The sequence below is a fragment of the Coregonus lavaretus genome (genome assembly GCF_964263955.1).
Source record: "Coregonus lavaretus genome assembly, contig: HAP1_SCAFFOLD_7521, whole genome shotgun sequence".
NCBI classification, from domain to species: Eukaryota; Metazoa; Chordata; class Actinopteri; order Salmoniformes; family Salmonidae; genus Coregonus; species Coregonus lavaretus.
In genome coordinates this window covers 1-26,227 of record NW_028157064.1, presented here as the reverse complement: position 1 = coordinate 26,227, position 26,227 = coordinate 1, and the positions used below count along the sequence as shown (strand labels likewise).

Here is a 26,227-nt window from a genome sequence, read left to right as displayed (position 1 = left end):
GAGAAGCTTTGACTATATACAGACTCAGTGAGCATAGCCTTGCTATTGAGAGAGGCCGCCGTAGGCACTGCCCAAAAAATGAGGTGGAATCCCTCAGATTACACAGACCCACAAAGAATGTTGAACTCTTTGCCCATCGTTACAACACTGTATATAGACGTAATATGACATTTGAAATATCTTTATTCTTTTGGAACTTCTGAGTGTAATGTTTACTGTTAATATTTATTGTTTATTTCTCTTTTGTTTACTACCTACTTCACTTGCTTTGACAATGTTAACATACGTTTCGCATAACAATAAAGCCCTTAAATTGAAATTGAATTGAGAGAGAGAGAGAGAGAGAGAGAGAGAGAGAGAGAGAGAGAGAGAGAGAGAGAGACCACATTTACACCCTCCACACTCTAATTGACAAACAAGTCAACCAAAACAAAGGCAAAATCTACTCGTGTTTTGTAGACTTCAAGAAAGCATTTGATTCAATTTTGCACTAAGGTATTTTATTACAAACGAATAGTAAGTGGTATTGGAGGGAAAACATATGATGTTATTAAATCAATGTACACTAAAAACAACTTAAAATCGGCAACAAGCCGAGACTTCTTCTCTCAGGGACGTGGAGTGAAACAGGGCTGCCCAATAAGTGCAACACTATTTAACCTCTATGAATTGGCAAAAACATTAGAAGAATCGGCAGCACCTGGTCTCAACCCTACACAACACTGAAATCAAGTGTCTGCTGTACGCAGATGACCTGGTGCAACTGTCTCCCACTTAGGAGGGGTTACAGCAGCATCTAGATCATCTGCACAGGTTCTGTCAGACCTGGGCTCTGACCGTTAATCTAAAAAAAAATGAATATAATGATATTCCAAAAAAAAGGTCAGGAAATCAGGATGACAAATATAAATTCTATTTGGACACAGTTCTATTAGAACACACCAAAAATTACACGTATCTAGGACTAAATATCAGCAACACAGGTAGCTTTCACATGGCTGTGAATGAGCTGAGAGACAAAGCAAGAAGAGCCATTAAAAATAATATTAAAATCGAAATTCCAATTAGAATCTGGCTCAATCAGTTATAGAACCAAGTGCTCTATATGGCAGCGAAGTATGGGGTCCCCTCTGTAATAATGAATTTCTCTCTGTCTCTCTCTCTCTGTCTCGCTCTTTCTCTCTCTCTCTCTCTCTCTCTCTTTCTCTGTCTCTCTCTCTGTTTCTCTCTCTGTCTCTCTCTCTCTCTGTTTCTCTCTGTCTCTGTCTCTGTCTCTCTCTCTCTCTCTCTGTGTCTCTCTCTCTGTCTCTCTGTCTCTCTCTCTGTCTCTCTCTCTGTCTCTCTCTCTTGTCCTTTTTTGTCTCCCTCTCTCTATATCTCTCGTCCTTTTTATCTTTGCACTGTGTCATCAAATACTTTGTGAAAAGTCTGTCCCTCTCTATCCCCCTTCATGTTTTACCTTTGCATTTTGCTGACTGTTGATCATGCGGGTCCTTGCTCTTTAGCCCTGATGCAGTGAAAATAGAGTAATCTAAGGACAGAAAAGGAATATATATGAATGGAGATTTGATAGGACAATAACACACAGCAGTAAAAGTAGAGTTAAGTCCTATAGGCTGTTTCAATGCACCAGAGGAGTTGTCACACATAACTCAGTACCTTAGTGAGATACACTGCTGTTACTTAAATGTAATACAGTTTTATTAGCCTCCCCATGGGGATTAAGATGGCATCGTCTGAGTACAACGTGATGCTAAACCACCCTGAAGGATGCAAAGCAGAAACATCTGTGTACACTATCCCTCATGCAGTGAAAAAGACAAAAACAAAAACAAAAAAAATGACGTCAGCTTTATGCGACATCTTTTTGAGTGCGGACCATCACACTTTATTGCTTATTTGAATTTAAGGGTTTTACGCACCAACCTAACTTTAGGGAGAGCGCAATGGTGCTCTTTGCTTTTAAACCACAGAGAATGAAATGTTTTGTGTTTGAGTCCCTTGTCACTTTGCCTGGTCCTACCTTTACATTGTGGTTGTCTGGTCTGTTTGCCTGTCAATTCCGGATTCTCTACCCGGTCCAGGTGTTCCTGTAAGGCCTTCTCATTCCTCAGCCTGCGCTGCTCTTCTTTAGACAGCACCTCCTCCTCCTTTCTCTTTCCCTCTATCTCTTTGGCCTGGTCTTTATCTCTCGTATCCTTCTGACAAGGCCAAATTCTCTCCTCTTCTGCCATCCTCTCAAATTTGTCCATAAGGAGCTCTGCCTCTGTCTTTGGCGCTGTTACTTTGTCATTCCCATCTTTCTTTTGGACACTCTCACTTTTATTAGTCACTTTGACCTGCAGAACCTGGGGGACCTTGGCCACGCCTTGACTGCTCGTGGAAAACACAGAAAAATCTGAGAGAGAGAGAGAGAGAGAGAAGAGAGAGAGAAAGAGAGAGAGAGAGAGAGAGAGAGAGAGAGAGAGAGAGAGAGAGAGAGAGAGAGAGAGAGAGAGAGAGAGAGAGAGAGAGAGAGAGAGAGAGAGAGAGAGAGAGACAGAGAGAGAGAGAGACAGAGACAGAGAGAGAGAGAGAGAGAGAGAGAGAGGCAGAGAGAGAGAGACAGAGGCAGAGCGAGAGAGAGAGACAGAGACAGAGACAGAGACAGAGACAGAGACAGAGAGAGAGAGAGAGAGAGAGAGAGAGAGAGAGAGAGAGAGAGAGAGAGAGAGAGAGAGAGAGAGAGAGATGTTGATTCAACGTCATCACATAAAAACAAAATTGGGTGGAAAGAAGGGTGATTCAACCAGAAAACTCCACTGATATCAGACAGCTAAATGCGTCGTTAGATTATTTTTTGCCCTTCCGCGTCACTTTCTACACAGAAGACATCCGCTAAACATAGAATCAAGCTGTTTATCTGTCTCTCTGTGACTGACAATAACTTCGGCAGGAAGTTGACTACAAATACAAAGTTGCCAATATCTTTGCAATTCAACAAGCAAAGGATAAAAATATGCTTCAACTGAAAACCGAGATGACTGCATTAGAAAATAAATCCAGTTGGCTGTATAGGCCTATATTTCAATCATATTGAAATCAATTTCATGTTCAGTCAATTTACTTCTATTTGTAGGCTACACTGTCTGTAATTTTTACCTCAATATATTTCATGATGTGTAACAACATGTGCGCACTGATGGGCCAAATGAATCTGTGATTTAGTGCATTATTATAGGGTAAGCATTAGAATAAGCCGCCTCAATATTTGCCGCCATAAGGTGGTAATGGCTCTCTAGGAGCTGATCCGTCATCAGTATTGTGGAATAATTATAATGTTAAGGTAAGATTTAAATGGAGAAATCTGATCAGAGAGCAGCCCTGCCTTTCTTTCGATCAGTATCGAGACCTACTCCAATGACGCACTTAGTGAACGTTCTCTCTGCGTGGTGTTTTGGGAAACGCATGTGACATCTTCGGCCATTATAAAAACGATGCATCGTTAAAACACTAGTAAGCTTAAGTTCCATCGCTATCAGGAAACCGGGCCCTGGTCTTTACCTTTGCACTTTGCTGGCTGGTCCTTCTGAGGGTTCAGAGTATTTGACTCAGTTGCAGTAACCATGGAGACATCTGACAAGACAAAGGAAAATGGAGGATGTTAATACCACACTCCATGTGTGCAGTTGTATAACACTTTCAATGTACAAAAGAACTGTAAACTAAGATGACCTTTGCACTGGGTCTGTTTGACCTCAGCACCAGCTGAGAAGATGGAGGAATCTGGGAGAGAGGGAGTTGGGAAACAGACAGTATAAGTTAAGGTGTTGAAGCTAACCTCACATATCCCACTTTATTCTCTGTCTATTCCCTCTCCTTTTTACCTTTGACCTCCAGCTCTCTCATTTGTTTCTCCATGTGTGTCATATTTTCTTCTGCCCTTAGTCTCTTTTCTTTCAGGAGCTCTCTCCTGTCTCCTTCCCTTGCTTCCTTCACACACTTATTTTCATCTTCCTTTCTCTCTTCCCCGTCTCTTCTTTTTCTATCGCTCAGGGTCTCCGTTAGCCTGGCTTGCTTTTTCAGCATCTGTTGTTCTTCTCCCATCTTTCTCTTTGCTTCTTCCACCTTCTCTCTTGCTTCTTCCACCTTTCTCTTTGCTTCTTCCACCGTTCTCTTTGCTTCTTCCATCATTCTCTTTGCTTCTTCCACCTTTCTCTTTGCTTCTTCCATCGTTCTCTTTGCTTCTTCCACCTTTCTATTTGCTTCTTCCACCTTTCTCTTTGCCTTCCTCTCTGCTTTCATCCATGCATCTTCCTTTCGGTTTTCTTCTTCCTTCAGTAAAACTCTTTCCATTCCTCCACTCTCTTCTTTTCAGATATCTCCCACTTGTCTCTCTCCTCCTGTCTTTTCTTCTGGAGCGCCATCTGTTTCTCTACCTTTTGCCTCTCAGATTTCATCTGTTTCTCTACCTTTTGCCTCTCAGATTTCTCCATTAACCTCCTCCTTTCCTCCTCCATCTCTCTCTCCCTTTCCCTCATTCTAATATCCATCAACAGCAACTCTTCATCCTTCATCTGATTTATTTTTGCATGCTCCTTCTTCTCCTCCCTCTTCATCCTCTCAAGTCTGTCCCTCTCCACTTCCTTCAACACCATCTCTCTATTCATCTCCAGAGACTGTCTCTCTATCCATCTCATCTCCCCCATACAGGCCAATTGCTTCAGCAGGCCCACCTCCTTCCTTAGCAGGCCCACCTCAACATGCAAGTCGCCCTGACCAATACTGTGCACTTCCAATACGAATGAGCTCTAAAAGAGAGTTCCTAAATGTTAGCAACCTACAGGATGCTGCTAATGGAAAACAAATCCTTAAACAACCTAAAGACAGCATCGGCATCAAAAGAAATTAAGCAAATCACGTTTAACAGTTCCACATTAATTTTTTACCCAATTGCCAAAGATTAATTTGACCTTAACGTAAATTCCAAATTGACAGAATTTACATTTACAGTGGGGGAAAAAAGTATTTAGTCAGCCACCAATTGTGCAAGTTCTCCCACTTAAAAAGATGAGAGAGGCCTGTAATTTTCATCATAGGTACACGTCAACTATGACAGACAAATTGAGAAGAAAAAAATCTAGAAAATCACATTGTAGGATTTTTAATGAATTTATTAGCAAATTATGGTGGAAAATAAGTATTTGGTCACCTACAAACAAGCAAGATTTCTGGCTCTCACAGACCTGTAACTTCTTCTTTAAGAGGCTCCTCTGTCCTCCACTCGGTACTGTCACGCCCTGGCTCTGGGGACTCTAGTATGTTGAGCCAGGGTGTGAGTTTTCATTTGTGTTTGTTCTGGTTTTGTATATCTATGTTGGCCAGGGTGGCTCTCAATCAGAGACGGCTGTAGCTCGTTGTCTCTGATTGGGAGTCATACTTAGGTAGCCGTTAGGCATTCATTTGGTGTGGTTTCTTGTTCCGTGTTGGTTTGTGAATGTAACCAGGGACGTCACGTTTTCATTTTTGTTCGTGTGATCATCAATTAATAAATATGTTCGCATTCCACGCTGCGCCTTGGTCCTCCTCTGTTCCCGACGATCGTGACAACTACTTCCCGCGGCTATGCATCCTGTGATTATAGGGACAGTATGTCCAATAAACATGACCTCTCAGTGTCCCTATAGCCATTCAAACTACTATTAAAGCCTATTACCCTATGCGGTGCCTTTCATCAATGCCTACATTTCTAGTGCCTCTAACACATTATTTTGCATCTCACCATAAAACAGCCCTGTATCCAAACTAAACAAGCTGTGACCAACCAATTATGCAAACTTCTCTTTATACTATAGATTTTGTGTAAATCTTTTCAAAAATGTTTATAGTATAGTACACTATGCTGTTAAATGTGTTTTAAGACAGTACTAATCAATTCAATCTCATCAGAAATCACTCTCAGGTTCGGTAATCTAGATCATACAGTAATCCGTTTAGATAAATGAATGCATACCAATATTTAACCATGAAAATATTCATTTAAACATAAGACAGGAATTTGATACTCGCAGTAGGCTACGCAAAGCGATATGAAATTCTATCATATATTTGCCTAAAACCGTCCTCGCCATTATAGTAGATTCACCATAACTTTAGGAACAATTTTAGAAACATGACTTACCAATATGATGACTTTCTCCAACTAACCTTCTCTCTGAATGTTCTCCCACCTGAGATTCTGGCCTAATGGCGAGAGGATTCTATCTTCTTATGACCCCATTATGACATCACTCCAAGAGGATTCTATCTTCTTATGACCCCATTATGACATCACTCCAAGACGGCATTCTACTCATCCTCAATGCTTCACTATGTACAACTACAGACTCCCAGTTCATTGTAATGGGACTCTGACAAAGCTGTCATTGCTCACACAGCCACTACATAACAGAGATGTGTTGTGTTCCAATTAAACCAATGATGCTTGGTTAGTGAGATCATTGATTATACAGTACTGGCCATGGAAGACGTTGTTTTCTTGAATGATCTACTGCAGTGACTAACTAGCACCATAGATTGATCTGCTTTGCAGCAATACATTTAGTGAGAAATGCATTCAAATCCCTTTCAACGTCCAAACTTCATGGAATTAACAAAAGCATAATTTTACAATACAGAGAAACTGTTTATGACCTGCTTGACCTCAAACGAGAGTCCAGAGAAATAAGAAAAAAATGACCTCACGCTAGGGAAGATTTACAAACCACCTCCAGGAGAGTCTAAAGACCTACTGCACCCAATGTACTAGTTACTTTTAGCAACGCAGCTGTATTTACAGTACACACACTAGCGTTGCTTTCAAATGTACTCGGTTGCACAACAACAGTCCGTGGGAAGCCAGAAGTTAAATACAATTCCATTTAAACGTAATGTGCCGGTGGGCAGGGCGGTTGGTCATTATGAGAGGGGTAATTTGAGACAAAATATCTAAAGGATAATATTATTGAACAGACTTTACAAACGTGGGTCTGTTGTAGACCCACTTCCTCTCGGCTTACCTCATGTCGAAATAAAACTCATTTTTTGTCCACCTATGGCACACCTAACGTCAGAGCCTGCTGATCTTCACATATGTTGCTCTTTATATGCCCCCCAACCATAATCTGGAAATATATTAATTTCAGACTTCTGGACATAAAACTTACATATTGTGAAAACCACACACAGACATGTGAAATCCCTTAGCTAGATGAGCCTCAAACATCAGAGCAATGGCCTAGGCGACAACACCTTGGGTGGGCAATTGTCTTCCAAATGAATGTTCATATATAACACGCCATTCTCCAAATCAATATTTCTATATAACATGCCATTCTCCTTGCATTATGCTGTTGGGTCAGGGAGGAGGGAGGTTGCAATGCTGGGAAAAACACCTCCACAGCAGATCCACACAGCATTGCAAAATTTTTCGAATGAAAGTAACAGCGCCCTTTAACATTAAACATTAATTCAGTCACCTCTGCTTGACAAAAACATATTTTTCTAGTACATTCATTGTCAAATTCATCAACCAGCATCGAGCCACTTTCACTTGTATTTGTACTGAGCTGTTTGTTTGAACTACTGGCACACAGCTCGGACACCCAATGCATACCCCACAAGTGAGGTCAGTGGGATTGGAGAGAGTCCTCTCTCTCTCTCTCTCTCTCTCTCTCTCTCTCTCTCTCTCTCTCTCTCTCTCTCTCTCTCTCTCTCTCTCTCTCTCTCTCTCTCTCTCTCTCTCTCTCTCTCCTCTCTCTCTCTCTCTCTCTCTCTCTCTCTCTCTCTCTCTCTCTCTCTCTCTCTCTCTCTCTCTCTCTCTCTCTCTCTCTCTCTCTCTGACTGGGGGAGAGAAGTGAAATTGTGTGTCTCCTCTGGTCAACAATACTCACCTTGAGAGACTCCACAGCCTGTTGGAGCTCCTTCAGGTCCTTCTCACTCTCCTGGAATCTCTGCTGGACTTTCTGCTGACTCATCCCCAGCTGCCTCTGTGGAGAATCACTCTTCAATGAGCTATCAAGCTTTATTTGTCCACTAGATCAATAGTATAGTAATGTGACATAGGGCCCATAGAGAGGAAAGTCTAAAATCTTGAGGAAGTCCCTTTACCATATGACATTTTCTATGTTGCTATGTTAATGTTTATAGTGTTTATGGTAGGTGTACATGTATCAATGAGTGAGGGTCACCTGGTATACTCGGAAGCTGGGTAAACACCTCCCGAGTATCATTTCTTACTCGGCAGGATCCGTCACGTTTTCGGAGGGCTCCTGGCAAGCGGGGAGATCGCCGACCCGCGTTCAATGTGCCGGTCCGCTTAGCGAGTGCGTCCCGCACGACCACATGTCTTCTTTTTTTTTCAATGTCATATTTTTTTTTCTGCTTCAAAGTAGATTAAGTCAGCTTCTCCAACATTCCGGTTTTTTCTCTGCTTCAAAGTAGATTAAGTGAAGCTTCACCTCCATTCAGGCAGTTATCACACCCCCCCACCGGATTCGACCCCACTGGTCATTTAAAGACGTGTTTGGCTACGGGCACGTGGTAAGTTATGCGTTCACCTGGTAGTCGTATAAGAGTTGGGAGTACGCTTTGTTATTGTTTCTACTGCTGATTGCTGCTTTAAGGTAAAACAAAGAAAAAATGTGTCCCTCATTTGAATAATGGTGAAACTATTCCTTTTTTTTTTTTTTTTAGAAACATTGAACATCTAAGAGAGAGAGAGAGAGAGAGAGAGAGAGAGAGAGAGAGAGAGAGAGAGAGAGAGAGAGAGAGAGAGAGAGAGAGAGAGAGAGAGAGAGAAAACAGTGGAGTGAGACAGAGTGAGAGAGAGAATTGTGAGGAGCGAGTAAGAGTGAAAACAGTGGAGTGAGGCAGAGTGAGAGAGAGAGAGAATTGTGAGGAGAGAGAGAGAGTGAAAACAGTGGAGTGAGAGAGAGAGAAAGAGAGAGAGAGAGAGAGAGAGAGAAAGAAAGAGAGAGAGGGAGTTGTCAGGAGAGTGAAAGAGTGAAAACAGTGGAGTGAGACAGCGAGAGAGAGAGTTGTGAGGAGAGAGAGAGTGAAACAGTGGAGTGAGAGAGAGAGAGGGAGTTGTGAGGAGAGAGATATAGTGAAAACAGTCGAGTGAGGCAGAGAGAGAGTTGTGAGGATAGAGAAAGAGAGAGTGAAAACAGTGGAGTGAGACAGAACGAGAGAGAAAGTGAATTGTGATGTGAGAAGAGAGAGAGTGAAAACAGTTGAGTGAGTCAGAGCGAAAGAGAGAGAGAGCTGTGAAGAGAGAGAAAGAGTGAAAACAGTGGAGTAAGAGAGAGAGAGAGAGAGAGAGAGAGAGAGAGAGAAAGGGAGAGAGAACTGTCCACAATGTTAATAGGAACAAAGATTTGTGTTCCTAGGTTAGGGCCCTTAATATGGAATACATTAAATAGAGTGGTTAGAATATATTTTTTATTATTATTTATACTATAAAGGGTAACAGTTTCTATGAAGTACATCCAGTCGTCTGAAAAAGTTTGGGCACCCCTCTGAGGCTGCATAATAATTTACTCTGTCGTCACAGAAAATGATCACAGTGGCATGCCATTCATTTTCTAATAAAAGCTGAGTAATGGGCTATTGTCCAGACAAAGATTTTTAGTGTAGCAATATTAAGTTGTATGAAATTAAATCAGATGTGAAAAATAGGCTATGCCTCAGCCCAATAGGGAATGTCCTCTTGGTGTAACGGTCAAGCTGTTGCTTTCTCCCGCGGTAGACCTGGTTCATATCCCGTCGGTTACATTAAGCAGTCTATTCTCTGAAATAGTCCAGACAGCATGTACCCAACAGTGAGGTCAGTGGGATTGGAGAGAGTCCCCTCTCCCTCTCTCTGTCTCTCTCTCTGTCTCTCTCTCTCTGACTGGAGTAGAGAAGTGAAATGGTGTGTCTTTAGATCTGGTCAAAAGAAGCCTAGTGCACTACGTAGGGAACAGGGAGAGATTTGGGACAGAGACAGTAACTCCTGTATGGAAATCTTCATTCTAATGACAGTGAGCAAATATCCACCCTATTCCCTATGTAGTGCACTACTTTAGATCTGATCAGAAGTAGCCTAGTGCACTACGTAGGGAACAGGGTGTCATTTGGGCCAGATTCAGTAACTCCCCTGGGTATGAATTGTCTCTCTATCTTATCTGTCTTCTATATGATGTTCTCCTCTCCTCCTCTCTTCTCTCCTCTATTCACTCTATTCTATCATCCACACCACATGCCAGCTTCAACACAATCCATTTACAAGTTAAAGACACACCTTGGAATAAATAGCAAAGGAAAACTACTACTAGATGGATTTTTTATTTCCCATCACCATGAATCATATTTAATAACTGAACAGTAGCAGACCTAACTTCATCTGTTCCTGACTCTGGGTAGTGGACTAAAAAGACCATCAATCTCCAATGATATTAAAGTACAATTCTGAACATTACTGATATACTGAGTGACAAGTCAATATATCTGCTGGGTTTTTATTGTTGGGTTAACAGCACCACCTGCTGGACAGGTTTAATGTTGCTTGACTGAGCAGTATTGGAGAATAAAAGATGCCAAACTTAGGGCCGGTTTCCCGGACATCTCCATTGAACATGCTTTTTAGTCTAGGACTAGGCTTCATCTGTGTCCGGGAAACCGGCCCATATAGTTCAATTAGCAAGTTAGTAACACTACCTGTTCCATGATACTGAGGAAAATTACATTGAGACAGAGAACCAATTGAGAAAACATTTCAATGGTTCTGAATGACAACCAACATACATTAACAGCATACATCATGATTAATGTAAATGTATAAGATTAACGTTGCACTTACAAATAATATGAATGCATTGAATTGTAATTCATAACATCTTCTGAAGATCAAATCAATCAAATCATTGTACATAAAAACAGAGCAGAATGAATCATCACATCTGGGGACCATCACCATCAGCATGACTAGTATCTATGTGGACCCTACTACAGTTTAACCAGCTCAGCTATAGACTACACCAGCATGACTAGTATCTATGTGGACCCTACTACAGTTTAACCAGCTCAGCTATTGACTACACCAGCATGACTAGTATCTATGTGGACCCTACTACAGTTTAACCAGCTCAGCTATAGACTACACCAGCATGACTAGTATCTATGTGGACCCTACTACAGTTTAACCAGCTCAGCTATAGACTACACCAGCATGACTAGTATCTATGTGGACCCTACTACAGTTTAACCAGCTCAGCTATAGACTACACCAGCATGACTAGTATCTATGTGGACCCTACTACAGTTTAACCAGCTCAGCTATAGACTACACCAGCATGACTAGTATCTATGTGGACCCTACTACAGTTTAACCAGCTCAGCTATAGACTACACCAGCATGACTAGTATCTATGTGGACCCTACTACAGTTTAACCAGCTCAGCTATAGACTACACCAGCATGACTAGTATCTATGTGGACCCTACTACAGTTTAACCAGCTCAGCAGTACCAGAGAGACAAAACCCAGGATAGAGGGGCTGAGTGAATGTGGTCTGGACTCTGTGGAGGAGGGTCATTGTGTCAGAGACACTGTAGAAGGACAGAGTACCTGCCTTGTGATCCAGGTACACTCCTACTCTGGAGGACCGAGGGCCTGATCCTTTAGTCACAACATTATTGTGTATGAAACAATAACCACCTCTACGACACTGTAAACTCCAGGACTTGTCATTCTCTCCAAATCCACCATCTGTCTCTGTTCTGCTGATGTCTTTATATGAGACTGCTGTATCAACACCCACCCCACTCCACTCCACCTCCCAGTAACAGCATCCAGACAGACCCTCTCTACACAGAACCTGACAGTAGTTGGTGAATCTGTCTGGATGAACAGGATATGGTTGGACTTGGCCTGTAGAGGTCACCTTTCTGTTCCCTTCAGACAGAGAGAGGCGTTTGTGTGCTGTGTTTGGGTCCAGTGTGAGCTGACAGGAATCTGGGAGAAGAGCAGAGCAGATACCAATGAGGGGAGTTAGAACAATAAGTGAAGTCAGATACTGTATCTACCCTGTCTTTGATTAGAGCACAGCAGAGATCAAATCAGAGAAATATGAGGAGTCAGATAGATACCCAGTCTTTGATTAGATCTACTATTGCTATATATTTCTAGAGGGATTGTTAGGAGTGTCAGTAAAAAGAGACTGTTAGTTACTTCAGAATAAAGAGACTCACATTGTAAGTACTGTTCTCTGGTCTTGGGCTCTGGAGGCAGTACAACATCCACTATATTCACTACAGACACACAAACACATTCACAGAGAGAGGGAATGTTATCATCATACCATATTCCACATGTATATGACTAGTAGGGAACTTTCAATGGTCTAAAGTTGATGTTCTTATTATTTTCAACACACCTGTAGAGGAGATCTTGGACCATTCTCCTTTAAGGACGTCTTCTAGTTTCTCTCTCAGTTCAGACACAGTCTTACTCACATCTCCAAAGTACTGAAGAGGACGGACAACGATGCTGGGTAAGTCTGAAGATACACTGGTACTGGAGAGAGACTGATAACTCTGGAGAGAGAGAGAGAGAGAGAGAGAGAGGGAGAGAGAGCAGAACCAAATGATTGAGAGTTTCACATTGAGTTTTAATTTCATATCACATGTATCAAGGCAGTTGAGTTACCTGGAGGAAATGGATGTGATCCTCTGTGTGTGAGAGCTGCTCCAGCTCAGTGCTTCTCTTCCTCAGCTCAGCTATCTCCTGCTCCAGTTGCTCCAGGAGTCCTTTAGCTTGACTCACTTGAGCCTTCTCTTGGGCTCTGATCAGCTCCTTCACCTCAGAGCGCCTTCTCTCAATGGAGCGGATCAGCTCAGTAAAGATCTTATCACTGTCCTCCACTGCTGCCTGTGCAGAGCGCTGTTAAGAGAGAGAGAGAGAGAGAGACTGACTTGTCTTACTTTAATGAGCCATCCTCATTACATTAACACCCCCACCCCTAAAAGCACATTGCGTGCCACTACAACCTCTACACAATCACATTATTCAGTACCCAACACCACAGTACAATACACCAACCAGCACCACATTCCAACCGTCCATCCAACCCCTCCTCTCCAGCCGTACAGACAGCCCCCCTGAGCCCCCATACCTCCTGAAACATCTCCACACTGTTGATCATTTTGTACAACTCAAACTCAACCCTAAGGCGTCAACAGTAATGGCATTACCCTGGCAACACAGAAAAAACATGATGAACAGTCTGTCATTGCAGAAAACGGACACCCCTCCCCAACTCCCAGGTCAACCCGAGCCAACCAGCTATTGGTGTCCAGGGCTCCATGTAATACCCTCCACTGGACGACCCCTGACCTTTCCAGCACTGGGAGCTTATAGAGCACCCTCCACCTATTCCCTGCCATGCTCTCAGCCCCCACACCCCCCTGCCACTGATGCCCCTTCACTCCCGCTAAGCTCCTGATGTGTCTAACCTTGACACTGAGGGAGTCAGAACGCTGTCACCCTGACCAGAAAAAATTCACTAACTTGCACTGCAGGTCCACAAGCAGACCACCGGGGGCGTTGAGAATGGCCAATTTAAGCCATAGAGAGGATGCCACCAAGTTGTTGATGATCAGCACCGTCCCTCTGTATGCCACTTGGGAGATGAGCCACCTCCACTTCGTCAGCCTCGACACCACCGCTTGTGACACTCCTTCCCAGTTCTTCCTATCCCAACCCTCCGAGCCCAGATACACCCCAAGCATCTTGAGCCACTCACAGCCCCACTGCAACCCCCCTGGAAGCTGCGGAGGTGCCCTGTCCCTCCATGCCCCACATAACAGAGCCTCACTCTGTCAGGGCGTGTTGTAGGTGTAGTGTAGGAATCAAACGCAGGACGCAGACTGAATGTTCCAAAAGCTGTATTACTGGCCCAACACAGGCAACAGGACAACTAAGCCCGACAGCAAAAACACGCACGAAGGCGAAAGGTAAATGCGCACTAACAGGTGCGACAAAATGAAACGGTGCACACACAAGTGCAAATAAGCTCCAGCACAGTGGAGAAATACGCTCAACCGAGCAAAACACAACACTGACGGAAACAATCACACACAACACTAGACAAACACAACGAGAAACTTATAGGACACTAATTACGTCAAAACAGAAACAGGTGTGGAAACAAACAGACAAAAGCAAACGAACATGAAACATCTATCGGTGGCAGCTAGAATTCCGGAGACGACGAACGCCGAAGCCTGCCCGAACAAGGGAGAGAGGCAGCCTCGGCCGAAACTGTGACAGTACCCCCCCCTTGACGCGCGGCTCCAGACGTGCGCCGACTCCGGCCTCGGGGACGACCAGGGGGACGCGGCGCAGGGCGCGTCGGATGCCTCCGATGGAACTCCGTCAGGAGCGACGGGTCCAACACGTCTCTCCTCGGCACCCAGCACCGCTCCTCCGGACCGTACCCCTCCCACTCCACTAGATACTGGAGACCCCCCATCCGACGTCTCGAATCCAAGATGGATCTCACGGAGTACGCCGGTGCCCCCTCGATGTCCAACGGGGGCGGAGGAGTCTCCAAGATCTCATCTTCTTGGAGTGGGCCCGCTACCACCGGCCTGAGAAGGGACACATGGAACGAGGGGTTAATACACTTATACTCCACAGGTAGCTGTAATCTATAACATACCTCGTTCAACCTTCTCAGGACTTTAAATGGCCCTACAAACCGCCGACCCAGTTTCCGACAGGGCAGGCGGAGGAGCAGGTTTCTGGTAGAGAGCCAGACTCGATCACCAGGTGCGTACACCGGTGCCTCACTGCGGTGGAGATCAGCGCTCGCCTTCTGACGTCGGAGGGCCCGCTGCAGGTGGACGTGTGCAGCGTTCCAAGTCTCCTCCGAGCGCCGCGCCCACTCATCCACCGCAGGAGCCTCGATCTGGCTCTGCTGCCAGGGTGCCAGAACCGGCTGGTAACCTAACACACATTGAAATGGAGTTAGGTTAGTGGAGGAATGGCGTAGGGAATTCTGGGCCATCTCGGCCCAGGGAACGTACCTTGACCACTCCTCCGGCCGGTCCCGGCAGTATGTTCTGAGAAACCTACCCACATCCTGGTTTACGCGTTCCACCTGCCCATTGCTCTCCGGGTGGTAACCCGAGGTGAGGCTCACCGAGACCCCCAACCGCTCCATAAACGCTCTCCAGACTCTGGAGGTGAATTGGGGACCCCGATCAGCCACAATGTCCTCGGGTACCCCGTAGTGCCGGAACACATGGGTAAACAGTGCCTCGGCAGTTTGCAGGGCCGTAGGAAGACCCGGCATGGGGAGCAAACGACAGGCCTTAGAGAACCGGTCCACAACGACCAGGATGGTAGTATTCCCTTGGGAGAGGGGAAGGTCTGTTATAAAGTCCACTGAGAGGTGGGACCATGGCCGTTGTGGAACGGGCAGGGGCAGCAACTTACCCCTAGGTAGATGTCTAGGCGCCTTACACTGGGCGCACACCGAGCAGGAGGAAACATAAACCCTCACATCCCTTGCCAACGTGGGCCACCAGTACTTGGCACTAAGACAGTGCACTGTCCGGCCGATACCCGGATGTCCAGAGGAGGGTGACGTGTGAGCCCAATAGATCAATCGATCCCGAACCTCGAGCGGAACGTACTTCCGACCCTCCGGGCACTGTGGTGGACTAGGGTCGGTGCGTAACGCCCGCTCGAGTTCAGCATCGACCTCCCACACTACCGGTGCCACCAGACACGACTCAGGCAGTATGGGAGTGGGCTCCACGGACCTCTCCTCCGCGTCATACCGCCGAGACAGCGCATCTGCCTTGCCATTCTGTGACCCAGGGATGTACGTGATCTTAAAAGTAAACCTGGTCAAGAACATACTCCATCTTGCCTGGCGAGGGTTCAGCCTCCTCGCCACCCGGATGTACTCCAGGTTACGGTGGTCCGTCAAAATGAGGAAAGGGTGTTGAGCCCCCTCAAGCCAGTGCCTCCACACCTTTAGAGCCTGTACCACGGCTAACAGCTCCCTGTCCCCTACGTCATAGTTCCGCTCCGCCGGACTGAGCTTCTTAGAATAAAAGGCACAGGGGCGGAGTTTAGGTGGCGCGCCAGATCGTTGTGAAAGCACGGCTCCTAAACCGGCCTCCGACGCGTCCACCTCTACTTGGAACGGCAAAGAGGGATCCGGATGCGCCAGCACCCGGGCCGAGGTAAACAGGTCCTTCAGCCTCCCAAACGCCCTGTCCGCCTCGGCCGACCACTGCAGACGCACCGGACCCCCCTTCAACAGAGACGTGATGGGAGCTGCCACCTGTCCAAAACCCCGGATAAACCTCCTGTAGTAATTTGCAAACCCCAAAAACTGCTGCACCTCCTTCACAGTGGTTGGTGTTTGCCAATTACGCACGGCCGACACCCGGTCTACCTCCATCTTCACCCCTGACGCAGACAACTGATAACCCAAAAAGGAGACCGACTCCTGGAAAAACAGACACTTCTCTGCCTTCACATACAGGTCGTGCTCCACCAGCCTCCGCAACACCCTGCGCACCAGGGCCACATGCTCGACACGGGTAGGTGAGTACACGAGAATGTCATCAATGTACACTACCACCCCCTGCCCCTGCATGTCCCTGAAGATCTCATCCACAAATGATTGGAAAACTGATGGAGCGTTCATCAACCCGTATGGCATGACCAGATACTCGTAATGGCCCGAGGTGGTACTAAAGGCTGTTTTCCATTCATCACCCTCCCTGATGCGCACCAAGTTGTACGCGCTCCTGAGATCTAATTTCGTGAAGAAACGCGCCCCATGCAACGACTCAGTCATGGTCGCAATCAGCGGGAGTGGATAACTATACTTCACCGTAATCTGATTGAGACCACGGTAATCGATGCACGGACGCAAACCACCATCCTTTTTCTTCACGAAAAAGATACTCGAGGACGCGGGGGAAGTGGACGGCCGTATGTATCCTTGTCTCAGCGATTCGTCTATGTAAATCTCCATAGCCTTCTTCTCCTCCTGAGACAGAGGATACACATGGCTCCGTGGGAGCGCAGCTCCTGCCTGGAGGTTTATCGCACAATCCCCCTGCCTATGGGGTGGCAACCGCGTCGCCCTCGCCTTACTAAACGCAATAGCCAAATCCCCATACTCAGGTGGAACGTGCAATGCGGGCACCTGGTTTGGACTCTCCACCGAGGTAGCCCCTACGGAAACGCCCAAACATCTACCCACACACTGAGCAGACCACTCCATCAGAGCCCTCTCCTGCCACGAAATCACTGGGTTATGGGTACTCAACCAGGGCATGCCCAGCACCACCGGATACGCAGGAGAGTCAATCAGGAACAGCTGAATCATCTCCTGATGATCCCCCTGCGCACACATCCTAAGTGGCGCCGTGACCTCCCTGATTAAGCCCGTACCCAACGGACGACTATCTAGGGCGTGAACGGGAAAAGGAACATCAACAGGAATGAGGGGAATCCCTAACGCTAAACAAAACTTTTTATCAATAAAATTCCCAGCCGCGCCTGAATCTACCAGCGCCTTATGCTGGGAATGAGGTGCTACCTGTGGAAAACGTACAGGCATACAAAAATGGGCAACAGTGAGCTCTGGGTGAGTGGGGCGCCTACTCACCTGGAGGGAATCCCCAGTGCGGGACCTGTCGTCATCTCCCCTAGGAGGCCATCCCCAGCACCTAGCCGCGGTGTGTCCTCCCCGACCACAGTTGGTGCAGTGGATGGACCCCCTAGCCTGCCGACTCCTCCTCTCTCTAGCGCCAGCGCCCCCGAGCTCCATAGGACAAGGCTCGGAGGCGCTGGAGGGTGGAATGGACGGACCCTCCGCAGGACGTCCGCGGGTAGCCAGCAGGGTATCCAGCCTGATGGACATATCAACCAGCTGGTCGAAAGTGAGGCTGGTGTCCCTACAAGCCAGCTCCCGACGGACGTCCTCTCGTAGGCTGCATCGGTATAGATCGATGAGGGCCCGATCATTCCACCCTGCATCTGCCGCTAGAGTACGGAATTCGAGCGCGAATTCCTGGGCACTTCTCCTCCCCTGCCGGAGGAAGACCAGACGCTCCCCCGCCGCTTTCCCCTCCGGGGGATGGTCAAACACCGCCCTGAAGCGGCGGGAGAACTCGGTGTACGTAATCGTCGTGGCGTCGATCTTCCTCCACTCCGCGTTGGCCCACTCCAACGCTTTTCCGGCCAGGCAGGAGATCAGGGCGGACACGCTCTCATGCCCTGAAGGTGCCGGGTGCACTGTGGCCAGGTATAGCTCTACCTGGAGCAGGAATCCCTGACACCCAGCCGCGGTCCCGTCGTAGGCCCTCGGGAGAGATAGTCGGACTCCTCGAGGTTCCGGCGCTGGAATGGGCGGGCTGGCCGATGGTGCTGGCAGGGTGGGCGGCGGTGGAGGCGAACCCCAGCCTCGGAGTGTGGTAATCACCTCCTGCAGGGCGGTCCCCATCTGCAGGAGCTGCTCTTGCTGGTCCCGAACCTGGGCTTCCAGTCTCGTCTGGGCTGCTTCGGCTCCTGCTGATTCCATTGGAGGTGTGTGATTCTGTCAGGGCGTGTTGTAGGTGTAGTGTAGGAATCAAACGCAGGACGCAGATTGAATGTTCCAAAAGCTGTATTACTGGCCCAACACAGGCAACAGGACAACTAAGCCCGACAGCAAAAACACGCACGAAGGCGAAAGGTAAATGCGCACTAACAGGTGCGACAAAATGAAACGGTGCACACACAAGTGCAAATAAGCTCCAGCACAGTGGAGAAATACGCTCAACCGAGCAAAACACAACACTGACGGAAACAATCACACACAACACTAGACAAACACAACGAGAAACTTATAGGACACTAATTACGTCAAAACAGAAACAGGTGTGGAAACAAACAGACAAAAGCAAACGAACATGAAACATCTATCGGTGGCAGCTAGAATTCCGGAGACGGCGAACGCCGAAGCCTGCCCGAACAAGGGAGAGAGGCAGCCTCGGCCGAAACCGTGACACACTCTTGCCCCAGTTTCCCTAAGAAGAAGACGCCCCCTTGTACACCCTCAAACTATTCTCCAGGGCCTGTAGGTTCTGCTCATCCCTAACCAACACAGACGTCATCAGCGTATGCTGACACTGCTATAACTGTCCCCAACCCTATGCCTGGCTCCCACACTCCCTGTAGCCTCCTGCGTAGCAGGCCCAGAAAGGGCTCAATAACAAGAGTGTATAGCTGCCCTGGCAGAGGGCATCCCTGGTGAATGCCCCTCCCTACCCAGACTGGCCTACTGAGCCCTCCCCACACCTTGACCATACATGAAGCCCCAGCGTACAGCATTTGAACACAGGCCACAAAATTCTCCCCACAACAGAAGTTACCCACCCATCAGGCTCCCTCATCTCCCCACAACAGAAGTTACCCGCCCATCAGGCTCCCTCATCTCCCCACAACAGAAGTTACCCGCCCATCAGACAAACGTAAAACAAGGGATTTTCTTGGTTTCCCCACTCTGTTTTTCCAACCCCTCTGGTGAAACAGAGAACTGAGCCCTGTACTATATTACAATATAATGTGCCATTTTGCAGACGCTTTTATCCAAAGCGACTTACAGTCATGCGTGCATATATATATATATATATGTATTTTTTTTGTGTATGGGTGGTCCCGGGGATCGAACCCACTACCCTGGCGTTACAAGCGCCGTGCTCTACCAGCTGAGCTACAGAGGACCAGGTGCAGACACATTTATGAAAGCAAAGACAAGGTCATTATTTGGGCTCTAAACACTAACAACCTACCCTTACACACCTCTTTTGCTACCCCTGCACTAAGATTTCTGCCATGGCATTAAAACATTTTTGGGTTTACATATTCCCCCAGTCTTTGCCGCCGTTCATGTTAAGGAAGTCTAACCGTGAAATCTCCATAAGAGGTGGGAGGGAAATCACCACAATCAGAAACCAGTAGAGAAGCCCATAAAGCCGCCATGACAGAAAAAAACATCCATTTAAGCAGATTCTGAAGACATGCCCTTAAGAACCCATGACCCTTTTTCTCAGCCTATACCGCTTCCTGGGTGAGAGGACACTAAACCCCTCATTCTTCATCACGTGTTGTACTGACCTTACAAACCTTCCAGGATCAATCAAATAAGACTCCAGCAGAACCTTGTTTTTCCCCCTTTAGTCTCCATCAGGAACCTAGAGTTCTCTCACCGTATATATACCTGTTCTCAACTGGCTTACCTGGTTAAATAAAGGTGAAATAAATAAAATAAATAAATATATATACTGGGCCCTCAGCCTGACAGCTCTGGATCCAATATGCCGTCTAAAAACGAGACGCCTTGTCCTCCGCTCCCGCAGACTGACCTCCCCCCTCTTCCTCCTCCTCCATTGGCACGGTACCGTCCTCCTCCTCCCCAGTCTCTTCCCCCCTGCACTTCCCCCCTGATCAGAGCCTCTTCCCCAATGACAGGCAATATTTCCTGGGATGAGCCCACCAAGCCTTCGCCCACCGGAGTCTCTGTTACTACAGAAACCTGCCTCAGCTCATGTAGCCCAGCTGCAACCCTCCCCACCACCGCTTTCTCCACGGCCTGCGCACCACCACTTGGCCATGCACTACTACCGTGTAGCTCAGTTGGTAGAGCATGGCGCTTGCAACACCAGGGTTGTGGGTTCGTTTCCCATGGCGGGACAGTATGAAAATGTATGCACTCACTAACTGTAAGTCGCTCTGGATAAGAGCATCTGCTAAATGACTAAAATGTAAAAAATGTACTCTCCTCCCTCCTGGTACCCCTGCCTTTTTTTTTTTACTGCAGTTGCTTAATAATTCCAATAGATGGCAGCATAAGACCATGAATGACATTTCAGAAGATTAGTTTAGTTCTCTCCCTGGATACACCACCACTCCACCTAACAGGAAAACTCCTGCCTGAGCTTTTTACTGTCCCTTTCCACACTGCTAACGCAAGAGGAAGGACTGAAAACACATTACTGTGAAGTAATATAATGATGATTCATGTTTATTATTACCTGTTTTTATGCTCATGTCTTAAAATTATACCTCATTACTATAACGATTATCAAAAAGCACGAACATTAATTCAGTCACCTCTGGTGGACAAAAATGTATTTTTCTAGTACATTCATTGTCAAATTCATCAACCAGCACAGAGCCACTCTGCCTTCTCGAACAAGTAGCCAACTCAACAAGCCCCGCAAAAAGCTTGTGCCGTCAGCGGCAGCGAGCACTCTGCCTTCTAGCACAAGCGAGGGGCATGTTGAGGTAAATTTTCTAACAGCGATGGTTGCATGATTTATTGGTGGGCTGGAATATATGAGATATTAAGATGATGTCATAATGCATGTTTACTAGGGTTGAGGTTAGCGCATCTGACTAGTGATTATTTGGCCTGTGTTCAATACCTGCTAGAGTTAATATTTTGTTGCTCTCCCAAAAGCAACACAGGCCTAATACGAGATATATAGCTAACTGTAAAGTAATGAGTGACCTTTTTAGAAAATCATAGGACATAGTCTTTGGTTGCATTCTATTTTATACTTGTAACCTATAACTGATGCTTTGTGGTCTCATTCAGCCATCTATTGGAAACATTTAGCAATTAAAAGTTAGTAATTCACGTAAAGACATTGGTGAGGCAGCTGAGAAATAAAGTGTATTTTTCTTATTAATTCTGGAGATCAGTCTCAAACCAGCCCCACCTATGACATGCCAATTGCTGGACTTTCACATAGAGGTTACTAGGTCACACCCAGTTCAAACCACATTTAAAAAATAAAACAAATGTGTTGTTTATCAAGTGTTCTGCCTTGCAATAATACCTATAATAAAATGACTAATAAAGGTTACATAGGTTTTATTTAAAAAATAACAATAAATGCTATTTAGTACTATAATGGTATTTACTAACATAAAATTATTACTAAAATAGTTTCTAAACGTGTTCTAGGCTACTCTACCCTAGAATTAGGGTTAGGGGTTAGAGTTAAGGCTAAAATAGGTTATAAGTAGGGTTAGAGTTTCTGTATAGCACTTTGTGACATCTGCTGATGTAAAAAGGACTTTATAAACACATTGGATTGATTGATTGTTAGGTTTAGGGTATTTAAAGCAAAGAAAATGAATAGGTTTATAGCTCTCTTGCTCCTCCCTGTGGCCTTCTGTGGGTACTACATACCTCATTCACGACACTTGCTAGGCTCATTATCTGAGGTAGCAACTGTGTCAGATCTATAAATCAATAAGCTACACCTATCCATTTAGTTTACAACTCATTGAACCTGCGAAGCATTCGCTCAATTTGATGCCTACTAACAAACAAATTACCCAGCAACAATTTAGAAACAATAAATCGTACAATTATTTTGTAAAAATGTATTTATTTAAAAAATGTCTGGCTGTTTAAATCGGCTACATCTTGAAAAAGGAAGACAGGAATGCGTTCTGTTTAGGTTTTACACCTTTTTATGAAAATAATATGGTTAACCATACGTAGCACTGTGGGTCACCACAAGGTGTACCCAGGTGAACAGTGAGTTTGCTCACCTAGTAGTCATAACCTTGTTAATAATCAGTTACCTGAGGTAAAGCTACAATGTTAATACGGGCTGGTCTCATTACCAACAATAGTGAAGCTGGCATTGTGACGCAGAACAATGGGCTGGGAATAGAACTTTCATTAGTCGAGTTGGTGCCACAGAGCTCAAAACAACTAATAGGAGCTGGCAGGGTGAAACATGCCCTATCATTTCTAAACTACGGCAAGCATCTGGGACATATGGTAATATTATGAAACTGGGCTCCATGGTGGATGCAATTAAGTAGTTTTATCAGAAAAAGGCGTTCAAAATGTATTGTGTCCAGCCTAGTCCTAGCCCCCGCTGCCGGCTGGTCGCGCTTGTCTGCACTAGCATTATGTCCTACATCCCCACACTAGAAACACCCAAAACTATCTGTGCTAGCAAACCCTGTGTTCCACCCCTCCCCTGTGTAACCTTGAAGTTTGTTAAGAAACAAACACTTGTCTACGAAAAGTTAAATTTTTAATGGATTCCGCTTGGCACACAGCCGAGAGCACACGAAAACCACTTCATTTTTAAATTTACCAAAACTAACCAACTACTTGCGGTCTGTTCGTAAGTAATAAACGGAGGCTGGACTATAATATAAATCCATTATACTTTGTGACACAAAATGGGAAAAGGGGAAATTATAATAATACAGAAAAACACCCTTCCAACTAACCCTACTCATTAAATACCCATTACCCCATTCCACTACTTTGACCCTATCTGCTCCTGCACCATGCCAACGGCCTGGGAGGACAGGAAACCACAACTCAACACACCCTGTAACTCTTCTGAAGTCTAATCTTGTATGCCCAAATACTACTCTGCAGCTGCCACCACAATATCTATTTTCTTTTTTTTACGTTCCATTTCTGCGGTACAGTTGATAACCATTGCTATGAACTCTAAGAAGCTAACTTTACTGAAGCATATATCACTCGTTGGCCTATCCCTCTGTGCTGGCACAGATCTACTACTCACAGGGATCCTCTCAGGATCTCTCACCCTTGACCCATCCTCCTCTACTTTCTTCACTGTCTCAGCATACGACACCTTCTGCACTACTCTGACTCTAGCCACCTCAACCTGCCTCTCTCGCACCGGACACTTCCGATCCCCAGCAACATGGGCATCCCAACAGTTGACACACACAACTTTATCCACCGAAACTACACAAACCTCTATCCCATGCCCTCCTGCACACTTCTCACATCTTGGAATCTCCCTCCTACAAACTGCTGCAACATTACCATAAACGTTGCACCTGAATCAGCACAGTGGATTCGCCACAAAAGCTCTAACAGGATAACTGATATATCCTACCATGACTTTGTTGGGTAAAGACTCAAACCTCAAAAGGACTGACAGTGACTCCTCTGTTTCACCACGCTCTCCACCGGGTCTGTGTTGCACCAAACGGCGGGAATCACAAACACCAGCAGTCTTCAACCTTAATTGCTCCACTTCTACACTTAACGCTACCCCAGAAATCACTCCTTTCAATGGTGCCCTGTTCCAAAGAGCAAAGCAAGAAACAGATCTTGACCCAAGTTGCGTGACACGGAGCGCCCACTCCCTCTGGTCAGAAGAAACACCAACAAATATCACAAGTCCACTACAGGTTACCTTCACTGATTCAACTGCACCCAACTCCTTTCCCACCCACCCTGAAACCACAAATGGATCTGCCAAAAGGAATGGATCCACTTTCTCCAACAATGTATCTCCTACTGCACCAGATTCTTCTTTATCATGTCCATTGATGCCAGGCTCTGGTTCTGAGCTCTTCACCACACCTTCTACCTCACTTAACTCTCCCTCATTCATTTCTATTTCACCTCCAGAACTCAGTCTGGCGAATGGCTCACTCTGTTTGCACTTGAGTTATAACATTTGAAATGTCTCTATTACTTTGAAACTTTTGTGAGTGTAATGTTTACTTTTAATTTCTGATTGTTTATTATCTATTTCACTTGCTTTCGCAATGTAAACATATATGTTTCCCATGCCAATAAAGCCCTTTGAATTAAATTGAGAGAGAGCTCCATTTTAATGTATAGGGGACTTGAGTCTTTCATGGTTACTCAAGGTTATGTGATGAGGTAACCCCTCTTGCGACTTCAAAATCAGTGTCGGCCCTCGACCCAAAGGGAATGTCCTCTTGGTGAAACAGTCAAGATGTTGGTTTCTCTCCTCAGTAGACCCGGGTTCATATCCCACCGGTTACATTAAGCAGTCTATTCTCTGAAAGGGGTCCAGACAGCCTGTTCCCAACAGTGGGATTTGATAGGGGCATCTCTCTCTCTCTGACTGGAAGAGAGAAGTGAAATGGTGTGTCTCCTCTGGTCAACAATACTCACCTTGAGAGACTTTACAGCCTGTTTGAGCTCCTTCAGCTCCTTCTCTCTCTCCTGGAATCTCTGCTGGACTTTCTGCTGACTCATCCCCAGCTGCATCTGTGGAGAATCACTCTTCAATGAGCTATCAAGCTTTATTTGTCCAGTAGATCAATAGTATAGTAATGTGACATAGGGCACATAGAGAGGAAGGTCTAAAATCTTGAGGAAGTCCCTTTACCATATGACATTTTCTATGTTGCTATGTGAATGATTATAGTTTTTATGGTAGACGTACATGTATCAAGGGGTTGAGACTGAACTTTGAACTCCTAAAAGGGCATTCGGAATGATAATAGTGTTTGACTTCAGAAAATTGTGATACATTTGGATCAAACTCAATATACTCAAGGTTTGTGTTCATATTTGTTCTGCTGAGGATCAATTTCATTTGAATGATCTCATATTCAAACAGCCTTAGTTCCTACTGTATCTTTAATTCTTTGTTTATCAGACAGTCACCAACAAGTAGTTCTGGTCTTACCTGTTTCTCAGTCCTCTCTGCTGCAGCTGACACTGTATCATGGCCTTTATGTTCATCCATTGTACACAGATAACAGATACACTGCTGATCGGTACGACAGAAAACCTCCAGCAGTTTGTCATGATGAGAGCAGATCTTCTCCTGTAGTTGTGCGGTGGCTTTGACCAGCTTGTGCTTCTTGAAAGCAGGAGATTCATAGTGAGGTTGGAGGTGAGTCTCACAGTAAGAGGCCAGACACGCCAGACAGGACATGAGGGCTTTCTGCTTTCTGGTCCCAGTGCAGAAATCACACGCCACATCTCCAGGTCCAGCATAGCACAGAGCAGGAGGGGGAGCAGCCTGGAGTCCTGTCTTCTTCAGTTTCTCCACCAACTCAGCCAACATGGTATTTTTCCTCAGATTAGGCCTTGGAGTGAAGGTCTCTCTGCACTGAGGACAGCTATAGACACCTTTCAGAACATCCTGATCCCAGCAGCCTCAATACAGCTTCTACAGTAACTGTGTCCACAGGGAATAGCCACCGGCTCCTTCAGTAGATCCAGACAGACAGGACAACAGAACTGGTCCTGGTCCAGCAGAACTCCCTGCTGAGCCATTTGGACGGTTGTTCACTCTCACTCAGACACCGACGAGCACAGAGAATCAGATCAGTTTAGGTTTCCACAGAAGAGAGTTTGTGGAGG

General features: G+C 45.9%; 1 protein-coding gene, 1 long non-coding RNA gene and 1 pseudogene across 3 annotated transcripts; all 3 read right to left on the bottom strand.

Annotated features, from left to right (window-relative positions):
- Window positions 1–3,590: 3,590 nt before the first annotated feature.
- On the bottom strand, window positions 3,591–7,996 carry LOC311125843. Its single transcript, XR_014612918.1, has 3 exons — window positions 7,911–7,996; window positions 3,715–3,765; window positions 3,591–3,615 (listed from the first exon to the last, which is right to left on the bottom strand). It is a non-coding gene; the product is annotated as an uncharacterized lncRNA (long non-coding RNA).
- Window positions 7,997–11,444: 3,448 nt separating this feature from the next.
- On the bottom strand, window positions 11,445–12,456 carry LOC311125845 (stonustoxin subunit beta-like; the record flags this gene model as incomplete). Its single annotated transcript, XM_084199874.1, has 2 exons — window positions 11,445–12,012; window positions 12,432–12,456. 2 exons carry the CDS (start codon window positions 12,454–12,456, stop codon window positions 11,501–11,503), a joined length of 537 nt encoding a protein of 178 aa, XP_084056000.1. The 3' UTR covers window positions 11,445–11,500.
- Window positions 12,264–26,140, bottom strand: LOC311125844 (E3 ubiquitin/ISG15 ligase TRIM25-like; annotated as a pseudogene). Its single transcript has 4 exons — window positions 25,545–26,140; window positions 25,025–25,120; window positions 12,434–12,939; window positions 12,264–12,308 (listed from the first exon to the last, which is right to left on the bottom strand). The product of its transcript is annotated as an E3 ubiquitin/ISG15 ligase TRIM25-like (transcript).
- Between the last annotated feature and the right edge of the window lie 87 nt (window positions 26,141–26,227).